General features: G+C 40.8%; 1 protein-coding gene across 1 annotated transcript in view; it reads right to left on the minus strand.

The window, feature by feature from the left end:
- Positions 1–443: 443 nt before the first annotated feature.
- Positions 444–21,483, minus strand: part of MTHFD1 (methylenetetrahydrofolate dehydrogenase, cyclohydrolase and formyltetrahydrofolate synthetase 1) — a 43,832-nt gene continuing 22,792 nt past the window's right edge. The window contains exons 14-28 of the mRNA XM_076345615.1: positions 19,827–19,934; positions 19,651–19,725; positions 17,759–17,861; positions 16,485–16,561; positions 15,385–15,525; positions 12,416–12,484; positions 11,761–11,872; positions 11,433–11,572; positions 10,957–10,998; positions 9,793–9,893; positions 8,668–8,845; positions 7,150–7,257; positions 5,771–5,923; positions 1,564–1,672; positions 444–1,388 (exon numbers count right to left, since the gene is read on the minus strand). Coding sequence (XP_076201730.1) covers positions 1,583–1,672; positions 5,771–5,923; positions 7,150–7,257; positions 8,668–8,845; positions 9,793–9,893; positions 10,957–10,998; positions 11,433–11,572; positions 11,761–11,872; positions 12,416–12,484; positions 15,385–15,525; positions 16,485–16,561; positions 17,759–17,861; positions 19,651–19,725; positions 19,827–19,934 — 1,497 coding nt within the window. The 3' untranslated portion in view covers positions 444–1,388; positions 1,564–1,582. The remainder of the gene's footprint in view (positions 1,389–1,563; positions 1,673–5,770; positions 5,924–7,149; positions 7,258–8,667; positions 8,846–9,792; positions 9,894–10,956; positions 10,999–11,432; positions 11,573–11,760; positions 11,873–12,415; positions 12,485–15,384; positions 15,526–16,484; positions 16,562–17,758; positions 17,862–19,650; positions 19,726–19,826; positions 19,935–21,483) is intronic.

Consider the following 21,483-nt stretch of genomic DNA (forward strand, 5'->3'; position numbering starts at 1 on the left):
CTACTGAATAACTTGAGAGATATAGATCTCTCTCTCTCCATATATATACACACACAGTATCTGTGTACTACAGATGCACCCTTACATTGGTGCACACCTACATCCCGATTCTCCGAGTTCTCACCAAAATCGGAATGTTTTTAGATTCAGTTCTGATGCAAGCAGATGGGCCTCGCAAGTCTTAATTCAGATCTTTTGCAGTCAACTGCAAGTGTCTCAAATTCACGGAATAATTCAAGTAGTTTATTTCCTACAGATGACACACAGCACCTAGGAAAGGAAACACGATTGAACGTGCACACGCAGTGGTGCATTGCAGGCAACTTATTACTGCAATAATCACTTCTACTTGTCAATACTAGGATTGCTGCTGCGAACAGTTAATCACAGAAGTAAGTTCTACTTCAATAATCTCGGTGCATACATTAAAACCCAGAAAGCACTTGAAATATTTACCAGTTTATTTGTATTAGTTAAAAAATTGGCAGCAACTATATTTTCATGTTACAAAATGATTTTTGGCCTGCTGACAAAACCTGCTACAAATGACTTTATCACTACTCACATTGTCTTTCACCAAAAAGATACCTTAGGAAACAAGGCTCGTCAACAGTGTAACTATACTTATTGTTGAGCATAAAATGGTTCAAAAGACACATTTGGTAGAAGCCACATATACGGGCCAGAGATCCAGTCCCTACAGATCCGATATCCAGAGGGTTGATTTCCATTAATAGTAGAATATGGTAGTCACAGCTGGGCTTTCTAAAAGGGAAATTTGATGTGGCTCAGGTGCCTGCAGGAATAATTCACAGCAGAAGCCAGGGTAAGCACTTCTGGAGAGAGATGAGAAGCAAAGGGGATTCCTCCTTGCTCCCTCTTTTAAATGACATCAGTGCAGTTTCAGAGCACAGCGGTTTCTCCCATAGTTCGAGAAGTGGAATATAGAATTCGGTATGGCAAATAGGAGTATGCAGTGTACAAGACTTTCAAAGATAATATATGCTACAAAAACCCTATGGTTAAGACAATTAAGTCCCAAGACTGTTTCAAACAGCTCCAGCTTTAGGATTTTTAATTATTAAAATCATGTCACCAAATCAAGAGAGGTCACGAAACTCAAGCTTCTGTATTCTGCTTCAGCTACAATTATGCAGCAGGAGGTTTGTAGAGGAAGAATGCTTTATATGCTCAGTATCAACTAGCTTGGGACACAGCAGTTTAAAAATTATTACAGATTAAAATAAGTGGTTGATTCTTTAGGACTCCTCCTTCCAGTCACTTCTTGCACTATATTCTCAGTCATATCTTGTTTGACTTAAAAAAAAAAATAAAAAAAATCAGGCCATAGTTCTGTTTACATGACTCATCAGGTGTTCTTCTGGGAGCTAAAAAGAAAAATAAATTTAATTACTATTATATAGTACTGCAGGCAACTTTCAGGCTGAATTATAATCAAATGTCATTTGGAAACATATGGCATAATATGAGATTGGCTTAACTCCATTATCTCAAGATAAGAAATAAAGCCCAAATATTGAAAGCCTTCAAGAAAGCACCTACCTTGGGTTAATAATTCCTTTCAAAAGAGCCCATTTACTTCTCCTGACACTGGGTCCAAGTCTATATCATAGAAACAGGGTCTTGTAGGAAGTCCTGGCATAGTGCTCATCTGGACAACAAAAGATAAATGTTAAAATGGAAGCAGCGTAGTTTCGTGCAGAAGAGGTAATACTAAATCACTGCTGAAGACTACGATGGCAGCAGCCGATGCAGCTCCTTGCATATGTACATACTAGTTGGATGATGGTCACGTAGCATTTTGAAGCATACCGTGAGAATCAGGAACTCCTGGCTCAGTAGATAGATCTGGGGTTTTTGTTTTTTTTTTTACGATGAGGATTTAGTTTGGCTTCTGCCTCTGCCAGTGACTAAGCCCAAGATTTGGCAAAGTACTTAGATATCCAGCTGACCTGTTAACTCTTAGAGGAGCATTCGTGGACTTTGCTGTGGCGAGACAATAATTACTTGTGGCAGTTTCCTGGTTATTAAAATGAGGATACATGTTTTAATACAACTTTGCCGACTATAAAGTCTCAGTTGATTACAATTCTGTAAGAGTCTAGAACTAGAAGTATTAAATAATTAGGAATAATTACTGTTGAGAAGAGAGTTTAAATAGTTTGGTTTTTTGGATAAAGCTTAAATAGAGATGGAGAAGTCAGTTCTCCTGACTGGAACATTTCCAAGGTGTTCAAGCCAGAAGGGCTGTGCAGTGGCAGAACTGAAACTGCCAGCACTACGCCAGCCTCAGGCCAGTCCTCTCCAGTTGTCCCACTGCCGAGTACCCAGTTTCAGAGCTGCAGAATGCACGGCCGGTGGGAACTACACTTGGCCTGATTTACTAATGCAGCTGACAGGATTTCCCCTTCCCTAACTCAGCGTTTAGCCCAGCAGCACATGTAGGCTAAACATGGATGCTCTACAAAGGTGGGCAACTTGTGACCATGCTTGGTAGTTCGTGCCAGTGGTCATTAACCCCTTTAATAAAAAATTCAAGGTCTCATTTTCTATCTGCACCATCCAGCCTCAGCTTTCACAATCAGTATTGTTATGCCTGTCTCCATTAGATTAAAGATCTCTTTGGCAGCCTGGTATTTTCTCCCCGAGCAAGTTATTTTGCACACTAATCAAATTACCTCCCAATCTTCCTTTTGATAATAAGCTAAGCAGCAAGGAGGCAAAGCTCTATTGGTTAGGCGTTTTCTGCAGTTCTCAAAACTGTTCAGGGAGCTTTTGGAGTCCCATCCCATTTTCCTAAGCCATTTACAAGTGCTATCACCAGTCCCATATGTACCGTACCACTGCAGGTCTTGCATGGCTTATGTGGAGGTAAAAATCACTTCAAGTCTACTCTTTGTAATGAATTCTAGGACTGCACTAGTTTTTTGTCAGAGCCACTGCTTTCCCAGACAGAGAACAGGGGGACTCCAGAGAAGACCCTCATTCCTTGTCTTTATGTTTAGTTGTGTGAATACTTTGCTCTCAAGAGCCAAGGTATTAAGAGATACAAAATGCCTGGAAGGGTTTTCCTGTTCTCACCATAGTCACTGCCAGTCTCCGGTCATGCAGAGCAAGACACTTCCTATTTATTTACCTATCACTGAAGAATCCTAGAGCTTTGCAGATCTCCACCTACAGATTCAGAGGGCCACAGCAGGAGCTGAGACAGTGACATTCAACAGGGTAGGAGGTGCCATATTGCTGAAGATAGGTCTGACTACTATTTCTTGCACTTTCTATTTTGAAAAGAACGGTCAATTTTCCTCCTCTCCTATCCACAGGGCAGTCCACAGTGGCTACTCCACTATCTATTTCTTAAAGACAGTCTGCTTAAACCCTGAATTTTTATGCAGTACAGGATAATTTCCATCCAGGCTACTAATTGTCTGTACAAGTGTCTACAATGCTTAATGCACTCAGTTTTTTTCAGAGCTGAAGAAATGAACTTTTCCTCCATTATCCTCCTCCCCTTCAATACCACATGTGCTGAAAAAGAACACAGGGCAATTCACACTATTTACTTACATGAAAAAATTAGACCACATGGATATTATCAATCCCCTTGCAAGATTTCAAATAAAACCAATACCAACTAAGAATGTATTATTTATTGCACTTGTGGAACTTCCAAAAAAATGCCATTTAGGAACTAAAAAAGCAGAGCCGAATAAATAATTTGTTTTCAGTTCATCAGCAGCACCAGAAAAGAAATCCAACCAATTTGAGTCCAACGATTTATTTCACTTTCATTACCTTTCATGCTCAAAGTTAAATCTAGATAATCTTTGAAATTATATTTCTTTTAAAGCCTCAAAGTATTTCATTAAAGTACAACAGCTTCAACTTTGAGCCAGAAAGGGAAAAACCCCAAAACTCAGAAGCTGAGAAAAAATAAAATGTGACATACCTCTGTGATTAACTTCAGATAACAAGAATACACATGCACGGTGATTAATTTCACCTCAAATTTCTCATAAAACCTTCTGCATAGAGTTACATATTTGCTGCGTTTTCAGCTCACAGTTCAATGGCTGCTGCCAAAAATTTATTCTGAGGGTAACACACCTCCTCCTGAATGGGTTTAAAATAGTCATCTGATTCAAAATGCCCTGGATTGCTTCTCAAAAGGACATCCCTTCCTTGGCTTTGTAGACATCACAGAAGAGTGATCTTCAGGTCCCTAACCAGAAGACTTATTGTTAATTCTGGTAGAATTAACACCATGATTTACTACATGTCCAAGAAAACATTGGGAATCTGGGAAGGGAGCAGAAAGGAAAGAGTCCAACTTCATAGAAACTGCAGACATCAGAAAGAGCCAAAAATGTTAGCTTTAATGTCTGAAAACATCTTTCTCTTGTGTAGCTCATTAATGCTGTGTACCCTTTCCTTCTCCAGTGCTTATAAAAAAATAAATAAAGTAAATCATTGTTTGATTAAATCTTGGCTTGCAAAAAAATGTCATTAATAACAGGAACAAGCATGCTATCTTTCATTTTATCCCAAAACACACATTACTCTTTTTAAAGATGGATGAGCCAGACTTTAATCAGGATGCGGTTATTTTATTTACGTTGGGTACTCTGGAAACCCTTACCTACCTCTTTTTTTTCCTTTTTTTTTTTTTAAGAATTAAAAAAGATATCCAATATTTGGCTCTAGCTAGCATTTGAAGGAAGAAGCAATCCAACTCATAAATCAGCAAATTTCATCATCTAAGCCATGCACCCTTAATGCTTTGGAAAGCTTATTAAAACAAAACAAGTTGCCATGAAGACTTCAGAAAAAGGTTCAGGTCCACAAAAAAAAAAAAGACAGAGCTGCTTGCTCCAACTGCTCCATCCCCTAAAATAATCTAACAAGTTACTTAACATTTGCCCAGAAGAGATTTCCCAGATAAGATTTCCAGTGGATCCTTTCATCCTAACATTCTTTCTTTGGATGCAAACCTGAACGTCAGCTCATTTTGCAGGTAGCTCCTCTTTCAGCCAGGCAATTCATATCAAAGCTATTCCAGGATCCTGTTTCCATTGTAGCTGCTCTCTCTCCTCTCAGCTGACATTATGCCAGTCAAGTCAAAGAACACAAACTAAGAACTCAAGGGCACAGTGAAATGAATTGTTGGAACTGATGCAGGCTGAACAGCAAACAGATGGTCAGCAAACCCCTGAGAACCAAATGGGAGGGGAGACTGACAAATGACTAACAGTACAGGTCAGCTTCACTCTGGAGATTTCTCATCAGAAGTTGCTTTGTAAGCTTTGGAGGAGTTGTCTTGTTCTACCCTGATCTGCAGGTGTACAGACCTCACCTGCAATAGTGCAAAGTGCTTTCATCAGGAATGCAAAGTCACAATGGCAATCAGGTGGGCCAAGGATTTCTCCCATCCCTTCTAACAGACTGCAGTTCCCAGAATTCATTAACTACAGAGCTCAGCCTTTCCTCAAAATCCAGGAAGACAGAGATGTGGGACCTGAGGGGTACACTGGGGGCTTGCCAAGTATTCAAATGGTCAGATGGTCTATTTTAGCTTCCCTCTCCCCCCCTGAAAAAAGCTATTAAAAGGCATCTAATACACTGGACTGTTAAAACCACCTGTAAATGACAAGGACTCCCCTAATTTAAGATACCTTTTGTAACTGCTTACTGGAATGCACATGAAGTTTTTTCCTTGCCCCACACTTGAGGGTTTCACTCAATCACGTACCGTTCCTACTAGCGGATACAGGAATCCAGCACCAACACTGGCCCGAATGTCTCGGATTGGCAGAATAAAACCTGTAGGTGCTCCTTTTCGTTCAGGGTCATGAGACAATGATAAGTGAGTTTTAGCCATGCAGATTGGCAGGTTTCCAAATCCCTGGGAAAGGCAATGAAAAGAGAGAGAGAGAAAGAAGAGAGAACTAAGTGAAAAACCAGTAACCTTTCCTGTACACAAGTAATTGCTCTATTCTGCCATTCTCTGCAGACATCAGACATTTTATTGGGACAGTTTACTCCTCACCAACTGCTTCATCCACAGCCTATCAGATCTGTTGACCATTCTGCATCCCCATTCCTTTTCTCTCAAAGTCTCTCCCCGCTAAGTATTAAGTATTAAGGAAAGAACCACCATGGCCCCCAGCACATCCAACTGAGGAAAAAATTAATGGTATGGAAGATACACAACCTTGATAGCCGACTTACTTTCTACTCTCTTCCCAAAACGTTAATTTAAACAGCTCAGAACTAAAGTTCTTGTTCAGCTGAGGTCAGTTAATTAGAAATGTTTGATCAATATAATTGCAGGTCGTGAGGAAGTAGCAATTACATAGCTATGGTATTTTGATAGACTTGTAAAGGAATATACAAGAAACATGAAAGTGAGAAACTATATATGCCCATAGTAAACGGACTGCAAAAGCAAATTCAAGCACACTGTAAACAAAGAATGGCTAGTTCTCACATTGCTCTTCTCTTCAAAGCCCTTTACAGACCTTCATTAATGCAGGAGCAGGTAAATTCACAAGAACGTCATGCTGGAGAAGAGTAAAAGCAACACAACAACCAGAAAGCATCTAATTCAACAACCAGATGCCAGGTTCAAAACTTATAAAAGTAGACTTTTTTCCACAAGAAGTATTGTATCACCTGTTGAACTCTTTCCCCAACATAATTGCCACTGCCAAAAATCCATATGGGTTCAAAAACTGATTAGACAACTCAGTGGAACAAGGTTAAAAAAAAATTATCAGAGACTATTTAGCACCAGTCTGACCACTTGCAGTTCCCTAATTCCCAAGTTTCTGAAGGATTGGAGAGTACAGTTGAGAAAGATCACTGAATCCTCCTGCTCTTCTCTCCCCATACACTATCATAGACGTGCTACTGGGCCAGATGAGTTCCGTCTTCTCCACTAGAAGCCAGGGCCAGTTTCTCCCTCCCCATACCACCTTCTCTTCCTCTGCCATAGCAGCACCCAATGAGTCCTGCACAAGGACATGATTTGAGTGATGATTCCCTTCACGCACAGTTTGAACACCACTGTTCAATACGAATATTTTAAATGAAAAGCACCACTGGTATCAGGTGACGTGGAAAACTCACTTGCTTAGTGTAGACGGTGACTTTCTCCTGTGCTTCTGGAAGTAGCTCAATGTCACTTGCCCCATAGATCTGCTGTGCAATAAGCCTAATCTTGTCTATAACAGGGAGCTAGAAAAAAAAAAAAGGACAGGCAAGTCAGTGTGGCCAAACTGCAAAGAGCCATAACATCACAGCAGCTTCACAATCCTTCATACGTGTTGTGCAGTGCCCACCTGCAGATACAAGAGCTATTCCCATTTGCTGTAGAACATACAGTAATTGTATAGCTGTATACATATATATATAGCTGTAGCTATACAGTAATTTGAGGGTTTTCAGAACAGGTTTCATTTATCTTGTTGCAGTTGTTTCTCTTGGCAAGAGGGCAAAGCTAGTTTACTACAGTCAGAAACAAAAAGATACAAACCAGTTATTTCTTATAAGCTGTGCTTGCATGTTAATTACCCTTGCTGCAAAAGAGACATCTTTATTGTTTCTCAAGTCTAAGTCAAAAAGCAGACAAAAATAATCTGAGGGAATGCAAGTTAATGGTTAAATAAAGCACAAATAAAACAGGTTAAAGAAGAAAAATTGAAAGCATCTGTTAAAGAGCTAAAATAGATATAATGACATAGCTCTGTACCTCATTAGGTTCTTGAATAGGTGCTTGCTATTAAAGGAGGATTCAGGTCATAACCTGGGAACTAACAGTGACTTCATGGAAAAGATGAGGGGTAATGGGTACAAGTTACTCCTGGGGAGATTCCAATTGGACACAAGAAGAAAATTTTTCACAATGAGAACGATCAGCCATTGGCATAATCTCCCCAGGGAAGTGGTGGATTCCCCAACATGGGACACTTAAGATTCGGCTGGACAGGGTGCTGCGCCATCTTGTCTAGACCGTGCTTTTGCCAAGAAAGGTTGGACCAGATGATCCTTGAGATCCCTTCCAACCTGGTATTCTATGATTCATTACCTCCAAGTCATCTGTCAAATTTGCTTAAGTACAAAGTTATTAGAAATACACACACACTCTTCCACCCTGACTTGTAGTGTGACTCCATAAGCCTTACTTGCAGAGAAGAAAAAAAGTTAAAAATGGACAAGTTCTGTTCCATAGCCTGTTGGATAGATTCCCATCCTGAGCAACAAGTGCACCCAGAAGCTCCGCGGTAAGGTAACAGGTTTGGTCAGGCTTGTTCCAGTCCATGCAGACAGGAATGCATGTCTCAAGTTCAAGTAAACTTCCCGCTACCCTGGAACATAGGCGCCATGGTAGAAACCTGTTTGTCATCTCTAGCAGAGTCACAGCAGCATCCTTCAGTGTCAAAAGTAAACAATATTTCACTTGGTAGTCAGAAGAACAAGAACGGAGTAACTAGGTCTTTGAGACTGGTGGAATAAGTGTTATGTTCTAAAACATAACATTTCTCAGTTTCTCAGAGCAGCCTTCCAGACAGCCTTCAGCAACTTAAGCTAGTGAAACCAACTGATCTCCACCTTACAAAGTACCTCTGTAATACTGCAAGTTCTTACCTCCGCATTATAGAGGAACCTGAAGTTGCTGGGTGTCTGCGATGCTCTCTGAACAGCTTGGGCCAGTGCAACCGCTCCTTTACCTCCCTCTGCCCAGTGAGTGCACTCCACAGCTTCGAATGCTCCTGCTTCCTTTGCCAGTTGTACTACAAGGGCCAGTTCAGCCTTTGTATCTGTTCTGCAAGGAGAAAAGTTCGTGCATTTGTACCAGAATGCACACACAGTAAATTAACTGTTTGTTCTAACCATTTTTCACTCTTGTTGACAACATCCAAAAGCTGTCTAAAGAAATTACAGAATCCAGCCACGAGGAAGCTGCTGAGGGGCTAGCCACCACAGCCTTCTCCACCTTGGTGAAGGAAGCTACTCCACAGAGGAACAGACAGCAACAGGTAGCTCTGGAACTATGTGCAGAAACCCGTGACTACTGACAGAGCAGCGTTCCAGACTTCCTGTTGTATCTGTCCTGTATCGGCAATGCAACTCCTGTTTTCAGAAGCAAACTCAAAAAGGTGTTAGTATTGCTGATTTAGAGGTGATAGATCTCTCTCTCTCTCTCTCTCTCACATGCACACAACAAGCTAAAAACCGTAACTGCTCTAAATCAGCCAATATGCATTTACTTCAGATGAAGAATCCTTAGCTGGCATCAGCTTTAACACACCAGTTCAAAGCCCTTCTGCTTGCATAAAAAGACCACACACAGATTCTATTTCCTGTGCAGTACAACATGCAGAGCCCAAAATGCTTCTTAGAGGGACACAATTATTCCATACAGCAGACCACTGAACAGTGTGGTCGACAGCACAGGCACCTCACCATCTATTATAAGCTTAGATTCCACATAGTCACAGGCACCTTTTGTCCACAGTAATTTGGCCAGTCAGGGTCTAAGTGATGGCAGGTAATAGTCACTGATCATAAAATCCTGAGCTAATTTAAACTAAGCAATGCATTTGAAAGGACTAAGCAGAGCTCCCCTATTTATTCAGCATCTTCCAACAATGCAAAATGCTGCAAAACAGTACATTGACAGTACTGAAAACAAGAGTTTGTGTTAAACATAGCATATAAAGTGCCACAATTTTATTCCCATGCATGACTTCTATGTCCCCGCTCACTTACTTGAAAGCATTGACAGCCACTACTACTGGGACACCAAACATCCGTGCATTTTGGATTTGCTTGTTTAGGTTACTACAGCCTTTTGCCAACAGTTGAAGATTCTGTAAAGAAGACAGCAAGCAAAAAGCACGTTTTATCAGGGCAGTGAAACTTTTGTTCCAAATCCACTATGTCCACAGCTAATGATAAAAATGTCAAAACAGGAATGAAACAATAAAGGCAAATCCCTAGTGCTGCTTTCTGAACAGTCCAGACCAGTGCATGCTCTTGGATGGAAGACAGGAAAAAGAATGACTACTTCTAATGATCACTGGTTTCAGCTGCCAAGCCAAGGTAAGAGAAATTACTTTTTATCATTTTTTTGTTATTCTTAGTAAGTTAATACCCGTGCTCATTAACTCCTCACAGTAAAGCCTCAGTTTCCTCTCTGACGCATTCCTCTTTATGCATTAAATATCATTAGCAGTGAATTTCATGACACTTGTTTGAAGCCTGTGGCAACAGCTTTCAGTTTACACATATTTACATTTTGCAGCATCAGAGACTATTCATGGAAATACAGACATTTCATCCCTTCCTATGCAAAGGATAATCCATACAGAAGCTCCACAAGTGAAAAAGCTGCAGCAATATAGAGAGCCAGACCAATTAGCCAAGTGTACACAACCATTCAAGGCACAAGGATAGAAGCTGAGACTTTAGTTCACTTTCCTCTCTGCCTGCAAAGGAGGAGGGGGGAATAAAAACAAAAACTGCTGCTGCTAAGAAGAGAGTAATTAGAGAGGCACTCTGAATATTTTCAGAGACAATATTTCAGCCAAGCAATTACTCTATACTGAGAGGGTCAGGGGACACAGAGTAGATATTACTATGAAAAATTGAGTGCACAGACAATTGCACGAGCTCAGGAGAAACGAAAAGGCTCTGAATACTGGCTAGGTCAAGTACAATAAATGCTTGAAAGAGCAGAGCCAAAGTAACATCATTAAAAAAAAAAAAAACCACACCAAAAAAGCCCCTGAACATTACAGGTTGTATGAGGAAGCATTTCCCTGGCAGCTAAAAAGAGATGACACACTAGCTATCCAGGCATGCACTGCATGACAATATCGCATCACGACCGCAGTTAGTTGGTCAACTGTCACAACAGCTAAAGAAGGTTACCTCTTCCATGTACTCCTTTGGTAAAGGTACCCCAGCAGTGACCTGGGAAAAAAAAGAAAAAAGAAAAAACATGGAACTCCACAAGATTTTTATCCATGACAGCAATTTGTGCTTGATTCTTATTAAATGGCTTCAAGTTACAACATTCTACTCCAGGCTGATCCTTTTTTCTAAGAAAAAAAAAAAGGAAGAATAAAAGACTGCAAGATGCACTCACAATACAACAAATGACTGTGGTAGTATCACAAGTGCCCCAGCATACAAGCACTTCATTAGGACAATAAAACAAGCAGGTATGTACCTGTAACATACTACAATGAAGCAGCTTACAAGCAACAGGGACATATGGATTCCTCTTACAACTGCAAATCTCAAGACAATTACAAGCAGATCAAACCCTACAGGGCTTTAAGTGACTGGATCAGAACAACAGTAACAGCCCCTCAAGCCTAAAGAAAACCTTGCCTAGTACTTACTGCAGGCCCTCCTCCATGCATTTTCAGAGCTCGGACAGTAGCAACCAACACCACCACATGAGGCCGGAGACCGGAATAGCGGCACTTAATATTAAAGAATTTCTCCATGCCTATGTCTGCACCAAATCCTGCTTCTGTAACTAGAGTAGGAATTAAAAGAAAAGAAGCTTGTGAGAGGTTGCTGGGTGGAGAAATCATGCTCTGATTATATAAATCAGAAGCTTCTTCCAAGACAAAAAAACCAAAGACAGTCACAACAAAAAAGGCAGATCCCTCCCTGCAAAACAAACAAACAAACAGCAAACAAAAAACCACCCCACACACTTACCGACAAATCCCTCTTTACCCACAAGCTTCAGTGCTATTTTGTCTGCCAACACTGAAGAATTCCCATGTGCAATATTGGCAAAAGGTCCAGCATGAACAAACACTGGTGTTCCCTAGAAAAGGGGGTGTGTGGGAGAGAAAGAGAATCAGAGGGTACAATTTAGCAAATCTGCGGCACTTCAGGAGCTAAGTACTACAGTACTTGAAGGTAAAGAAAAACTCTTTTAGAAGACAGATCTTAAAGCCTCCTGATCAAACATTTGTTATCCGTAATACAGACTACAGGGCAAACAGGATTATAATAATCTGCACAAGTGGAGATATTAATCCACTTAGGAAAAGGATGGCTAAATCCCAGCAACTCTTTGCCATTCTCCTGCATCCACACCATTTAGATTCCCAAAACACTTCCTGGCATTAAAGACAACAGAACAGAGACACGGCAAAGTTTGGTGCATTTCCTCGGGGTCATCCCACATGCCAATGGCAGACCTAGAAAGAAGCTAGCCTTCTCCCCTAGCCCTGAACCTTAGGTAGGAAACCACAATAGACCTCCAACTCTAAGCCGAGTAATCCCATGCCGATTGTGATGAATAAACTAAACCGGTTGCTTCTTGGCTCTAAGAATGCAGGTACAGCAAATCATCTGTGCTCACCTCTAGTGTCTGCATGAGGTTTGGTTTAACAGCATCTTTCATCAAGACAGCCAGAGCACCAGTCACTCCCTAAAAGAAAAAAAAGGGCAATCAGTTTCCAGATGTACTGAGACCTTGAGACAGTTCCTATGCAGTGTCAAGGCTCTGCTTTTGTCCTGGTGAGCTTTCAGGACCAGAACCAGCAGTTGCTCTAGATATAACTAACTCTAACCAGGGCAAAGCAGAATAATGACCTTTACGTTCTTGTAAGAGGATCTGTGATTTCTGCTGGGGGCAGCCTCTTGGTTGTGACCTTGCTTGGCCATCACTTTGTATTGAAGGCATAAAGAACAATTGCTGTTTCAATGCTGTAACAAGGTTAGTAAACAATAGCAGCGAGAGAGTAACCCTTAGGTACATATGATTTACTGTAGCCTATTCAGTGGCACAAAGCAGTGTTCTTAGGTTTTGCAGGTAGATTTGTCTTGGACTTTTTTCCTTCCTCATTTCAGCAACTAGGCTCCACTGGCCTTAAAATGTCATAACAAGCTGCTACATCCTGCCCAAGTCTCTTGTGCGGAAATATCTTTTAAAGTGAACCCCTGTGCTCGTGAGAAAGACCAGGCTGACATCATGAAGGGCAAACACTGGAGCCCACGTTTTCTCTGAGGTGCAGCAATAATACCCTGCTGCAATTCTGCTTCCTGCAAAGTGAAAGCTTGTGATTTCATCCACATCTGCTTTGGGAAGAGAAAATGAGGGTTTGGTCATCCTTGTGACTGACACAGTCCAGTGGAAACCAAACTGGTTGTTACCCAGCACTTGTAAAAGTAACTAGAATTGCTATCATGGGTACTGAGCCAAACATTCACAGCAGTTATGAAAACTTTGAACCATGATTTCTTTTTCTTCCCTTTTAATTTCAATTGGATTGCAGCACTCAATTATATGAAAGATTTTTTTTTTTTTAGACATTCACTGCTCTGTTTCATTAGTTTCAATCTTGCCACATGAAAGCTTATTTAACATTTAATGGATAAGTTTTAAACTTCAGTCATCTCCAGAATAATGAAAACTACAGAGCAACATTTCCATGGAGACATTTCAGGCCTGTGTCACTCAACGGCACTTCAATACATCCCATCTCTAAAAACCTGTAGTCAGTTTTTGATTCCACATTTCTTCCCAGTTTCTTTGTGCTTCGTGGTAGCACACTCATGACATTGATTATATCACAGCAGAAGGACCCAGACATCTTATTGTGTCAGTCTGGTCTCTGTAATCACCACGTTTCTGCCTGCATGAGGAGTATGTAACACAGTCCTAATGATGCAAGCCAATGGCTGCCATCAGTGCAAACATATAACATTCAAGAGAACCTGTTGGACAGGTCTGATACCATCCTCCATTCTGCAGTTGCAATGGACAAAATTAAATATAATTAGATTTAAAAAAAAAAAAGGTAAAAAAATCTTGAGATGAAAGACTTCTATCACCTGGACTCTGCATAAAACTCAAAGCAACTCCCTACCCAAGCACCATCTGCCTCCACTGCTGATGGGCAGGCAGGAGAGACTCCTGTTTTCCAGAGCAGGGTGTAACTCAGGTAGTTAAGGTTAAACTGGCAGCATGCTAGCAGTAGGAATTAACATCTCAAAGCTGCCTACAGAACTTTGGCACATGCCCGCCCTCATTCCCAACAAACGTCTCACATAAGAACATTTACAGATAAATGGTTCCCAGTCTAGCCCTTGTCCTGCAAGGCCAGAGTCAGGCCACATTGCTGATCTACTGTTGCTTAGGTTTATCCTGGGAGGAAGTAGAACAAACCAAAAAAGTCCCCCAAACACACAAGAAAACAAAAACACCCACATCAAGATAGCAAGAGCTAGGTAAGCCTTAGTGCTGTGTCCCACCTTGCTGGAAACACAGGTCAGGATACCCACCCTGCAGATTCTTCTATCCCACTGGAAATGTTCATTCAGAAAATGCAAGACAAACCTCATTAACACCACATCATGCAAATTTGTAATACTCTTGTCTTTTGCAAAGCAGGCTGTGAAATACCTTCTATACAGGACAGCAGTAAGCACCAATATCATATCTCTATTGACGAGTGCAACAGTCCTGAGCCTGTTCTGTCTTGAGGCCAAGTGGCAGGGCACAGTTCACATACAGGGCTCAGTTCCCTTCCTGTCTCCAAACAGGGTTGCCATCTTCAAAACATTTATTGGAAGAAGTGTCTGGGGCACAGGCTATTCCCCTGAAACCACGCTGAAGCACCATTTGTGAGAGCGCTAGTTGACACACTCCACAAACATGCCAAGAACTGTAGTAATAATTATTGTATGGACAGCTGCAAGACAGGGCTGCAGCTTGCAACTGCTGCTTAGGACTGCTTTATGTACCGGCAATAGACATCACCAGTGCTACTACATTCAGCATTTCATGCAGTGGAAATAAAGGATTTGTGTCCCTTGTCAAAGGCTGCCTTACAGAGACCTTGCACTTTTTGCAAAGGGTTTGGCTTTTATAGCATTCACAGCCTCCCAGAATAAGATATTTCATCATCTGTAATTAAAATTGCATGAGGCTTTGTTCCTGCTCAATGTTTTCCTCACTCCAGGGAGCCTGAGAAACAGGATGGCCAGCAGGATGCATTTTGAGTTCTTCCGATTCGTAAATATGCTTTTATCTAGAAGCCACCATGTATTTCCCCATTAATTCCTATGGTGCTAGCTTCAACTTGACACACAGCACATCACACAGGACTCTTTTTCCATGCCCAGGTCACATGCACACACACACTCTCTGGGTAAGGTGCTAGCCACACTGAAGTAAAAAACTCATTAACTCCAGGGGCTAAGATTTCATCTTTGATCTTCTATATGCTAAGGACTTTTCTGTACAGAACTGTCTCTGTGCTTTTCAATCCAAGGACCTTCAGAAGTAATAGGAAAAAGCATTTAAGAACTGAATGACTCTCTTACAAGGTCATCTGCTGTAACTGGTTCTCCTCTCTTGCTAGAAGCTACTACCATTCTGCCCAGTCGCTTTTTCATATCATCCAACCCATCAGAGAGTGCTAGAACTGCCATGATTTCACTGCTCACCGTGATGTCAAATTGAGCCTGCAAGAGATGAATAAAGAATGTGAACTCATCAAGATTCCCTAGCAACACTCCTTACCTCCGTTAAATTCTTGAAACAAGGCTAATCATCACCATCATAAAAAAAAATAAAAATACAGACATACAAATACAAAAGAAATCCAAAGCATTACTCTCAGAACATGCTTCATTTAATTTGGCCATTTTAAACTGGATTTTTTTTTCTGCAAAATTAAGTAAAAACTACTTATTCCATTGCTATTACATGACTCTCCCCTGGCACATACATTAGTGATTCATGTAAGAACACTTAACACTAACAAATTATATTTTTGAAGACTGAGCTTACTAACTCATCTGACTATCACTAAACAGTACAGTAAATGACAAAAAAAAAAAAATCAGATTCTATAGGAAATGAAGGGTAGAATTCATCTGACATAACGCAGACACCTCCATCAAAGCTAAGCACTCTAGGGACATTTCAAGTCAATAGCAAGAGGCTTTTCTGAGCACAATTCATTTGAACTATTAATTTGACAGTTACTTAAGGGATGAGAGGAGTCACAGCATAGATTGCCTATTTTACTCTATTGATTATATAATGAATCTAGACAACAAGCTCAGATATTGTGTCTAGTTTTGGCCAGATACATCCCACACAAAGCATCTGCAGTGGTGAAGATTAGCCATTGCCATGCATCACATTTACAGAGGGCACTTGTGTACCACTGTTATCATGCCACAGTCATCCCAGTTTGGGAAGCCAACATTCAGGAGAGAACAGGGAAGGAGGGAACAGACAATAGAACTAAACACTGCACCGGTAGCAAATTTAACTGCTTGGTTGAAGGGACTCTCTGCTTTCTCTTTAACAAGGTACTGGTAAAAGATGGAAATATCTGGAGTTACAGAAACTTGCTTTAGTACCACATTTTTCAAAATACTTTTTAAAACATGCAAGAAAAGGGAACAATTACCATTCGTGAGAAGCCTTTTTCTGTTGGAGACTGTCCAATAGTGATTTTCCTAAGGAACCTGTCATTTGTATCCAGTACTGTGAGGAATGCAGAGAGAAAGATGAGAAGTCACGTTGCAAGTCATAAGTCACATCTATGCCCTATTACAAACACTCAGCTAGATCACCTAGGAAGAGAGAATGGCAGTTTGAGATACCATCCTCTCCTAAAGAATGGTGAGTGCTACTCAATGTGATTCTTCCCCAAAACTGAACTGCAACCTTTAAGTTAAGATACTCACAGCCACATGCAGACCCTGCACTGCATCCAGAGGGAGTCTACCTCCCTTCGCGTGCATTAACCACAAGTCCAAAGCCTCTCTGAAAAGCAGAGCTGCTAGTATTATTCCAATTGCTTTTTCACCATCATTAGTCAATGTGAAATCAGGAAATTATTACAACCCCAAAGAAAAAATTATCATTTTATAAGTTATGTGATAAAATGGTCAGATTCTACCATTTTAGTGAGACTAGTTTCACACAGCCCCATTAACTCAAATTACCTTGGAAACACAAACTATAAAATGCTGGCTTAAATTTGCTGTTTCTTACTACATGCTTGAAAAATTCTAAGTATTTTATAAAATATTTCCCATGAGGCAGACTACTTTAGCCCCATTACAGGTTATGAAGCAAATTTTGGAGAATACGTTTCACACTGTGTTTTAATAAAAAGAAGAAAAAACAATACTCACTCTCGGGATCTAAATCAGGAAAACATGTCCATATTTGAAATTTCTTTTGCTAGTGAAATATTAAATCTGCCAGACCAGAGAATGATCTTACCTTCAGGTATCTTTAAAAACCTTTTAAAAATCTGGCCTTTATTTGCTGTCACTCCCCAACAGAGCAAGTGGGCAGATTAAAACTGAGTTTAATCCCAGAGCAGAACCCTCTCCTTGCTCACAGAGCTTTCTCAGTCAGGTAAAAAGGCTGTTGGTTACAGTTGCCAAACTCAACTCTCTCAGTGACTGACAAATCCAGAAACACAAACTTGCACCAATTAGTGAAGTCTTAATCTTTGTGAATTCAGAGCAGATTCAAGCCCCTGCGTCAGACCCTTTAGAAATGGGATCCCAGCTGCAGGCCTCTATCCCACCAAACACTCAGAAGGAGAGGCCAGCCCTGCCCTCTTTCCCATTTTCCCAGGAACCACAGTTCCTGCTGCACTTGCAAACCTTTCTTTTGACGCACATTTTGTTTCTTAACAATTCTTTCATTTAATAGCTCTTGTACCTCTTTGCCATGTTATGGTGCCTGGGTCAATGTCCAATCTCACAAATAAGTTTACTTCTTCCTTTGTCAAAGCTGTAGGATCAGTTTTGTTAATACCCAATTTCTATGGGAAGAAAGGACAAATAAAAGAAAAAAAAGGTATAATGAAAAGATTCACAGAAATGAACCTTTCACTAGAGCAATGAGCCTTCGGCAGCAGCATCTGCAAATTCAGAAATAAGGAGGGGTTGCCTTTTTGGTGCCCCTTCTCCTAGACCCTACAACAACGTAAGATGATCCGTATCAGTGTGTATCTGGAAGCAGAGCTTGCTGCTGGCCAGCTAGTAAAGGGCAAGGCAAACAATAGAGCTCATTAGGGCAGGTTGTCACCAAGCTTTGCGCAAGGCATCTACAGAAAGAGTAAGAGAGCAAGCTCTGCAATTCCTTACACGCCTTGTTCTAATCATTAGTCTCACATGCTTACATCCATTTCTCATTAGTTTGCCTAGGGTCACTGCACACAGCCATACGTATTTAAGACACTGCTTTCAGCATGCTGGTTAAGCAGCACAAAGGAGGAATTAAACAATTCAGTCACAAGGCTGTCAGCATCCCAGAAAGCTGATCTTGAACATACTGAGAGGATGGGCAGTTTGCCAAGTTGCTTAATTGAGAGAAGAATTATCTCAAGAAGCCTGATACAAGCGCAAGCTTAGGAATGAGGAAAACGATTGAGTTGATTTATGAACAAGCAAGCTTTTTTTAATTAACTAGACAGCTAAGTCGTATTTTTCTCCTGAAGAACAGCAGGGAAGAAGAAAGTCTGTTCTCTTCCTCTTCAAGCACATCATTTAGAAACAGAAATAAACAAACAATCAAAAAAAGATATCATTTTTCTGGAGTATTAGCATCTCGTTCACATCTCAACATTTAATAACCGTTAATAAGAGTGGTTAGGGTAGAGTTCCTTCAGCAGTCCGTCAGGAACACCAAGCAGTATGACACAGCTTCTTTGCTCAGCAGTGGAAGCAAACCACACATTCTCTAATGGTTGAGGCATAGCCAATTAATAAATCGGAGTTTTAGCTTCCTAAGTAGTCTGACTATTGCTGCTGACTTCCAAATGGGCAACTGATCCAGCCTGAATACTGTACAAACAGGTTTGTACTTTGAATGAGCTTAGCAAGCCCCAGGCTGTCCTCCTAGCCAGAAGGTCCAAGCCCAGTGCAAAACTATTCCTCTGTTAATCCTCATTTTTGCAGAAGTCAGGGACACATGCTAGCTCACATTAATTTCTGAGGATCAGAGGAGTTGTGGTCTGCTCAGGGACTGCCACTCAATGACAGGGCTACTCATCTAACTGGGAATTCTTTTTTGGAGAGATAAGGAGTGGGCAATGTAGGGGACAGGTATTTTTTCCATTTTTCTCTGTTTTCTCAATCTGGATAAGACAAAAAATTCTCTATGTTCTCTTTTTGCTGAATATTATAAATTGCCTTTTTTTGTGCTGCATTATCTATATAGCTGTCACATGGGAACTATTCATCTCTAGCTATACATCATCTAGGTGTGAGGTACAGAGACTGATTCTGGTCCTTTCTTAAACTGCTTTAAGGACACTGAATTGACACTGTTAATAAAGGGCACTAATCCCTTTGCCTCTTCCCACTCTGTTACTCATACAGCATATGATAAAGAGAGTTACATCAATGATTCTTCCCCTTGGGGCTGCATCTCACTGTTTTCTGTGCTGTAAGAAGGGCTACCACACTTCTGCACACTTTATGTAAAAAGTAAATGCCAGCAGAATGACCTAGAGGACAACATGAGGGTTTCTGTAACCCAGCTCTGCCTACGTAAAGGATGAGTAAATGGAACAGAACCAGAAACCAATGCGAAACCAGTGAACTTACCTGTAGTCTTCGGATCTGAATGTCTGAGAACTTCCTAACACCATTGACAGAAGGCACCAAACGGTTGTAGAGAGCCTTGCAAAATGAAACAGGTAGTTAATTAGCACTGCTGGCACACCCAAAACATCCTGGCCAAAGTGGGCTGGGCTCAAATACATCATAAGAAAGGATCATACCTGGTCAGTCTGAGTTAGCTCATGGAATATACGTGCGTCGACTGCAGCAGCGACCAGGTTGTTGGCTGCAGTGATAGCATGGATGTCACCGGTGAGGTGAAGGTTAAACTAGAGGAGATAAAACATATCAGTTACCTCATCCTGCTGCAATTTTCATTTATTTCAATTCATCGTAGACAGATGGAAAGAGAAGTATTAATAGCAATGTTAAAGTGGGTGAGGGTGGAGGGAGAGAGATTGCTCAGTATAGTATGTGGAAGAGAGGAAAGATTTTCTCCAAAACAGAAAAATGCCTCCCCCACATTTATGTCATTTTACAAACTTCCAGAATGAAGCTTCCAAATAAAAAGGTTTTGTTTTTTTTTTTCCACAAGAACAGTTGTCACAGGCTCATTGACACCTGAGAAGACCATGGTATGGCACATCTGCATTGCTCCTCCTTCACCTTCCTTCTGACCCACTCATTATTTGCACAACAGGTTTCACACATATATTAGCTGAAGCTGCTGCTGCTCCCACAAAGATATCTGAGCTAAATTGAAACTAGCAACCTTGTGTAGTGCTAGCAGTAGAGCTGTGGTTGCACAGAGCTCTGCATAAGCTAACCACTCAAACACACAGTATCGTAGGCAGAACTTGTAGACCACGTACTACACAGTGACACTGCTAGTAGTTTTCTTGGTTCTATCTCATTAAAAGATAGTTTGAGGGGATTTGTCTACATGAGTCATCTGGCTGCACTGTACCTATACTGACAAATGGCTTGGGACATACAGCTTAAGTGACAAACCTGCATTATGACAGGGGAATAAAAGGTGTGGTTAAAACAATCCTTTTCCTCTGTAGCAGAGCAGCAAAGGAGGAAGATGAAAAGGGGACATTAGAAGAGGTGATATGACAGAAGACCTTACAATACCATTTTGCTGAAGCCTTGCTACTGTGGTCTTAAAAACTAGATAGCTAAAAGCAGAATGCAGCTAGTCACACACTGATTATAAATCCGAATTAGTAAATGCTAATTGTTGCCTCATTCTACATACATGCAACAAGAAGCAATTATTACTACCTTGGTTCTGCAGTATGAACTCTAAAGTTTTTCACTTGCTAATCTTTTTGTAGGATAAAAGTTGCATGCAGAAATATCAAATGATGTATCAAGGTCATTACTGTAACTAGTGACTCCAGATACTTCAATTTTATGAGACATGCACTGATTAAAACACCCCCACAAAAGTATGTGTATTCATACCACGTAGGTCATACTTAAAGAAAGTCCTTTCAGCCAGTTTGGTTCCAAGAGTGGGGCTGTTTCCCGCTGCTGCACACAGTCAAGTATTTTGGCTCGTCTTATTAACACTCCCAAAGAGGAGGAGATTATTCTTCCTATCACATCTATCATTCACACATGTCCTTGGCACCTGACTAAAATCAACATTCTGCCTCCTTAACATTTTTATCTTTTATGGACTTGCTGCATCAATTGGAATGAACAGCCCTTTTGATCATTTCTGCTTTTCTTTCTAAAATTGCCCTGTGTCAATCTATAGTGCACAAGACAAAGGTAGAATTCTACAGGCAATTACTTTGAGAGTTGAAAGAAGCATGAGAGCACGTGCTACACGTGCCTTTCAATTCCCTGCCCCCAGACACAGGATTT

Source organism: Aptenodytes patagonicus, chromosome 7, assembly GCF_965638725.1.
Source record: "Aptenodytes patagonicus chromosome 7, bAptPat1.pri.cur, whole genome shotgun sequence".
Taxonomy (NCBI): Eukaryota; Metazoa; Chordata; class Aves; order Sphenisciformes; family Spheniscidae; genus Aptenodytes; species Aptenodytes patagonicus.